The 6,876-nt window shown below is 34.4% G+C and overlaps 1 protein-coding gene across 2 annotated transcripts in view; it reads right to left on the bottom strand.

The window, feature by feature from the left end:
• Nucleotides 1-6,876, bottom strand: part of LOC107709927 (BTB/POZ domain-containing protein 10-like) — a 13,165-nt gene that overhangs the window by 5,271 nt on the left and 1,018 nt on the right. For both annotated transcript variants that reach the window (XM_016514597.1, XM_016514598.1), the window contains exons 2-4: nucleotides 2,723-2,907; nucleotides 2,335-2,626; nucleotides 921-1,023 (exon numbers count right to left, since the gene is read on the bottom strand). In XM_016514597.1, the coding sequence (XP_016370083.1) occupies nucleotides 921-1,023; nucleotides 2,335-2,626; nucleotides 2,723-2,876 (549 nt within the window). In that variant the 5' untranslated portion in view covers nucleotides 2,877-2,907. The remainder of the gene's footprint in view (nucleotides 1-920; nucleotides 1,024-2,334; nucleotides 2,627-2,722; nucleotides 2,908-6,876) is intronic.

The following is a 6,876-nucleotide window of genomic DNA, read 5'->3' as shown; positions in this document are numbered from 1 at the left end:
AACTAAAAACAAACAATTGCTTTACGCCAAATTGCCACTATTTGAAAGTGAAAGTAAAATGCGCACACCACTTTTACAAGCTATTTAAAAGCGAAGGAAAGCGAGGAAAAGAAGGAACGCCCCCGCGGTGATACCGGTATTACCGGTGTTGTCCCACGTCGATTAACCGGTGAGAAAATTTCCTCACTGTCACAACCCTAGCATCTACATCACTGCCTGTTTAGCCCCGCCCACCGATTTGCACATGTAGTGTAAATAACAAGAGAGGCAAACAGTGGAAAACAGTCTTTGCATTGCATTCCTTCTGATCCCAATATATTAGGAAAGAGTGGATGAACTTTATTTTTAATGAAGATCCAGACGGTCAGTAAGAACTTCATCTTCTGTTCACTTCATTTTACTGCAGTTTCGTTTACAAACAAGTCACAATTCGACAAAGGATTTTTAGAAAGTTTGAAACTAAAAGACGATGCTGTGCCGAATATATATGATCTGACAGTAATGCCACACCACACAAGTGTGAGTAACTGTTTTTATTATGTGATCACTATTGCTTTGTCTGTTATTACAGATTGTTTGATATGAACTGAGTATTTATGCATTTTTAACCTAAACCACAGCAGTGTCCATCTATGAAAAACTGCAATCATACCAATGTTAGCCAATCACATCAGTGGGCATTTACTTTTGAGTCTACAAACCACCACACCTTTTCAAACAGTGTGTTCTAATGAGGGGGGGTCAAAACAGGACAGAAAATAGCCTATTCTAAATTATGTTTTTTGATGTAAAAATCTTGGTAACATTATAAGTGGAACTCAGAGAACAGTACAAAATTGTAAAAAAGGCTGTTAATGACCCCTTTCATGTGTGTGTGCAGTGAGACAGTAAAGGTGAGATGTCTAGTGACAATGACCTACCAGAATGGCCCTAAACACAGTAGAACTGATGCCCTCTGCCACCTCATACTCTCCTTTCTCATTGGGCCGGGTGAAATTGTGTTCCCGTCCAGATCCAAACATTCTACAGAAAAATACAGAAATGTTTTTTCAGAAATAACAATGGGAAAATGTATTAAAAATAGATTACAGAAGGCTGAGATAAATTAATCTTAGTTCTGTCATAATCTACTCTTCCTCATGTCATTTTTTTTCTTGAGTGATCTTAAAATGTCTTAAATTCAGTTTGGTCAAATTTAAGGTAATAAAGTCTTAAATGGTGTAACAAAAGGCTCCAATATCATTTTGAGAAGTCTTAAAGGGATAATTCACCCATAAATGCAAATTACGTCATCAATTTCTCATCCTCATGTCATTCGAAACCCATTAAGACTTTCCATAAGGTTTCTGTCCCTCCACGGAATGTCCAAGTAACCAAAACTTAAAGGGATAGTTCACCCAAAATGAAAATTCTGTCATTAATTACTCACTCTCATGTTGTTCCAAACCTGTAAGACCTTCGCTCATCTTCGGAACACAAATTAAGATATTTTTGATGAAATCCGAGAGCTTTCTGACCCTGCATAGACATCATGGGAACTACCACTTAAGTTTTGGTTTCTTGGACTTTCATGGGAGGGACAGAAATCTCAAGTTTCATTAAAAAATATCTCAATTTGTGTTTTGAAGATTAATCAAAGTCACATGGGTTCGGAACAACATGAGCATGAGTAAATGATGACCGAATTTTGTTTTTGAGAGATCTACCCCTTTAAATTTGAGGATGGAGAAACAGGAATTATGATACGGCCCAATGTGAAACTGCATGCGGCAACAATTTAATTACATAAATGTGAGCGCTGCACGTTTCAAAGTAAAAACAATATTGTAAAAATACAATATTGATCAACCTAATTCGTATGTATTGACACATGTAGAATGTAAATTGATTTCAATACATATTGAAATATGTATTGTTGAAATATATATAAAAATGTCTTAAGTGTTTTAAACGTGCAGTTTTATTTGGAGACTACAGGTTCGTTCTGAATGAGCAAACGCTATTAATTTTATTTGTGCAGGTCTTAATAAAAAAGTCTTAAAATTGATTTTAAAACCCTGAGTAAGGTGTCTTATATGCATTCAGATCACATTTCAAAATGTTTTTCTGGGAAACCTCCAGGCAGATTAGCATTAGCACTACAAATGTGGTCACAAATATTTTCAATAGCCTCTCAATATGTTTTGAGTGATTAGATCACAAAATGATTTGTACCCCATTTGTATTTTTCAGTTTTTTTTCCCGGATCAGACAAAATTAGGTCATACATGACATGAAGTTGATTAGACACCTTCAAGACAGAACTCTTTGACAGATGATTGGTCTGCTTCTAACCTGCCCAGCATGGTGTTGGGCTGTGCTGTGAAAATCGAGGGGTCCACCACGAAGCGAGTGTTGTCCACAATAAGCGTCACCTTCTCTGATGTGCGGACGCTGCGGGCTCCATCTTTGACATTTTCGTAGACGAAGACCATCTCACCGGGGCCCATGCTCTTGTATGTGCCCTCTGAGCTGGACAAGCTACTGTTGCGGCTGCTGGCCACCCCACTGCTGCTGCTGCTGCTGCTGCTGGGAGAGATCCTCTGAGGCCTGGGGCTGCTGGGCCGCGATGAGCCGCCTTCACGATCTGGACACGTGACACATATACGACATGATGACAAACCATGGGACTTAAATGAAGAGCCACATCTAAACCTAAACGACAAAAAAAAAAATTTCTCACCACTGTTGTGTTGGCGTGTGGGTGAGGTCAAGTTGCGAATACAGGGTGTGAGCTGGCCTTCGCCACGCTCGTGTGAGGAGTCCCGAGAGCGGTCACTGGAGCGACGTCGATCTCTGGATCGGTCACAGCCTCCACTGGCACCATGCATGTTCATTTTCACCTGGACAGTCTAATACATCTGGCCACTGCAGGAAGCAAAAAAGAGAGAGAAACCTTAAAAAACACCTCTGAAGACAAGACGCAGTGTCATAATTCAGCCTCTCGAGAGAAACAGACTCCCAGTGTAATTTAAGGTGAAATGGCTCCCACAACACTACAGAGAGCTAATGTCATGATTGTTCACATCTCTGCACAGAAAAACTGAGACCAGAGTTATTATAGTTAACTAAAACCATAAAAACAGCATTTTCGTTACTTGAAATAAAATAGACATTAACTGAAATTACATATGAAAGAAACATTTATCATTTTAGTTTTAGTTTAACTTGATGCACTAAAATAAATAAAACTGAAATAATTAATAAGTAATAATTAAATAATTAAAAACTAAGACATTTTTTAAATAACAAGAACTAATAAAATATTGACAAAAACACAAAAACAAAAGTTTATTAAACAAACTTATAACTTTAACTCAAATAAAAATGAAAACAAAATATAAATATAAAAACTAATTTAAAATATTAATAAAAACTATAATAGTATCCATTTATCCTAAAGTAACTCTGACTGAGACAAGACACTTTTTTTCTAGGGATGCACCGAAATGAAAATTATGGGCAGGAACCGAAAATTCTGGATGCACTTGGCCGAAAACCTAAACTGAAACTGCTTTGTAATGATTATTTATTATTTTATTAAATAATATAAAGTAATTTTGTAAGACTTTTTACATTTAACTCACTTTTAATGATACTAAATTTAAAAAAACAAAAGTCAATAAAATAACCACACTTTTACTGAAAGTAACACAATAATACTGGACAGAATTTATATCAATATTGGTAACACTTTACAATAAGGTTCATTAGTTAACATTAGTTAACTACTTTAGTTACCATGAACTAAGAATGAACAATAGTTATTCAGCATTTATTAATCTTAGTTAATGTTAATTTCAACATTTTCTAATGCATTATTAAAATCAACAGTTCTGCTTGTTAACAGTTAATGCACTCTGAATTAACATGAACTAACAGTGAACAATTGCATTCTCATTAACTAACATTAAGAAAGATTAATAAATTCTGTAATAAATATATTGTTCATGTTAGTTAATACATTAACTAACATTAACTAATGGAACCTTACTGTAAAGTGTTACCTTAATATTAAATATCAATATATTATTTTTATTCACTTCTATGTAACAGAATCAGATATAAGTTGTTGTTTTTTTGGACTAATTATCCAAATAATGTATAGTCCTACAAAGCTATTATTATCAGATCATGTGAGCAGAGCCTAGCGTCACTGAAGGTAGCATAATTTTACCAGCGTTGTCCAGTACAGCTGTACTACAGCTGCAGCATGTTACAGCACAGTAGCGCTACTACAAACAGGAACAAGTTTGCATAAATATTCTTGAACTTCATAGAGCCACTATATAGGGGGCCAAATCATCTGACATTTGAATTCAGTTGTCATGAAATGTCTTAAACTGGAATATACACGCTTGATGGTCATGGTGTTTTCAGCATCTGCTGTCTCACTATATGAAGACATGAACTTCATCTCCAGAGCTACTCACTTCACCAGCATTTCACCATTTCATTTGATTGATAAAAAAATATATATATATATATATATACATATATACATACATACACACACACACACACACACACACACACACTACAAACTTAACTTAAAATGACAGAAATGTATTATTAATGTATAAATGTACTTCTCAAAGTAATAATAATAATAATAATACAATTTAATAAACATTTTTTAAGGAATATCACACAATCAAAATAGTTTTTCATCCATGTTTTCATTTCAGTAAACTGCTGCTGCCTTGCTCAGGGAGAGAAAACTGATTTATGGTTAAAGTTTTATTTATTTATTTATTTTTATTTCGTTATCATAGTATTAGTTTGCAAGTTTGTAATAAATCATAAAACACACAATCCAGAAAATTGTTAACATTTTGATCACTAACTTTGTGGAAGTTTTATGAATTCAAATGATTAGACACGATTTTTGATTATTAAATACTAATTAAACCATTAAAACAGAATACAGAAAAACTCAAATGGAGAAAACAGAATTTGTGTAAAAAAATAAATAAAACAGAACTGGGAGAAGAACCCATTTCGTATAGATCCTAAAAATAATAATACCTAACTAACTGCCAGAACTTTTTACATGAGACAGTTCAGAACAAAAAGGATTGCTACTTTAAGCCTATATTGTAACCATAAATACCACCCTTTGTCACATACAAACAACTAGTATGTAAGTGTGCTGTAAAACAAGCACATAATTACTGAAGTGGTAAATAAATAAACTTTCCAAAGACACCCTTTAACATAATTCACAACACCACATTTATGATTATTGTTTATGCCAGATGCTCAAGCAGAAATGTAGCAGATTTACAAAGTAAATTAAGACAGCAGATGAGAGCGAGCGCACGGGAGTGAGAGAGGGTGTGTTTGAACGACTTCTGTTCCAGCTGATCAGGAAGTGCCTGTGGGTAAATTCAACTGTGTAACACACAGGAGAAACGGGACCTGGGCCCGGATGCTTGTGACACTACTGACTCATTGTGTGCATACACACCAGTAGAACATAAATGAACAAAGTAGAACTATTGTACTACCATGGTTTTGGGTTGTCCATTGTTGAAGTAATCATATAGTAGTACCATGGTAAATATCAAAATACCATTGTTTTATTACCTTTTGATAAAAAAAAAATTACCATTTGATATATCACTGTACCATGGTAAAGATACTTTGAAAGCCAAATTATGTGTTAAACATATTTAATCCCAAAACTTACTGGACAACCATTACGATGGGATATGAATCAGACATTTGTGTACAGCATCACTCCCTCTGCCCAGTGTTTTTTTTTTTTTGGAAAGCTCAGGAAGTCAGGAAATTCCAAAGATAGTTGTCCATTTAAACCAGTCCCTTAAAATAAAACAACAAATACAGAACGACAGAGACCACCCCTTTCTTCCTCACCCATGCACTGCGCAAAATAACATAGCTGAGGACTTCTGATAAACCCTTGGCTAGTTAGGGTTAGGGTTAAAACCACAAACAGTTAGCCTTTGAAACCTGTGGGTTAAGTGACTCACAAGGTGATAAACCAGTAGTTTTAGTAAACACTTATAAGGAAGTGAATTGCTATATTTAACATCATGTGCAGTGTGTGAGTAATCTGCAGTGTTTACACACTTTTCACAATGCATGTCATTCTGGTTGTGCCTCAAACGTACAAGCAGACCATTCACTCGGATTCCTTCCTCAAAACCTGATATAAATGTCATTAATTAACAACCAGTGTACTGCTTTTACACAGCAATCACTTTTTACATTACGTTTCTTTGATAACAAATGTTTGGGCATTCAAATTACATTTTTGGACACTTAAGTCACAATTAAACATTTCTAAACGTTATATAACATGTTTAAGTATTTAATATTTACATAATTTTCAGGTGTGGCTTAATCCTCTGATGCTTGTGGTGGAATTTGTTCAACAAAAAGTCATTTTTGAACCATTCAGGATGTAATGTTACAACCAAACCACCATGACATGACTTACGTTTGACCCATTCCCATACTTTTACATAGCTGTTCTCTTTATGACATTTTAACAAATTCACCAAAAAGTGCACCAAAAATATTGAAAAAAATATATTATATTGCGAACACACTATTTAGTGAAAAGAGAATGGGAAATTGTTGTATTCTTTACTGTAGAAGGTTAGTAATTTTAACAGGAAAAAATATACACAATAGTTAAAACATGCTGTTTAGTCAACGTTACCACATAACCTAAAATGATCCTACATTTTAAAAGACAACTTATGTAGGCCTAATGTTTTATGTGTAGTTTATTCTAAAGCTTTATTATTTACTGTAAAGTTCTGGTAACAACACCTACTAATATATATATATATATATATATATATA

This window comes from Sinocyclocheilus rhinocerous, unplaced genomic scaffold (assembly GCF_001515625.1).
Source record: "Sinocyclocheilus rhinocerous isolate Xijiao unplaced genomic scaffold, SAMN03320098_v1.1 scaffold2612, whole genome shotgun sequence".
Lineage (NCBI taxonomy): Eukaryota > Metazoa > Chordata > Actinopteri > Cypriniformes > Cyprinidae > Sinocyclocheilus > Sinocyclocheilus rhinocerous.
The sequence above is the reverse complement of the archived record's forward strand: the minus strand, read 5'-3'. Positions and strand labels throughout refer to the sequence as shown.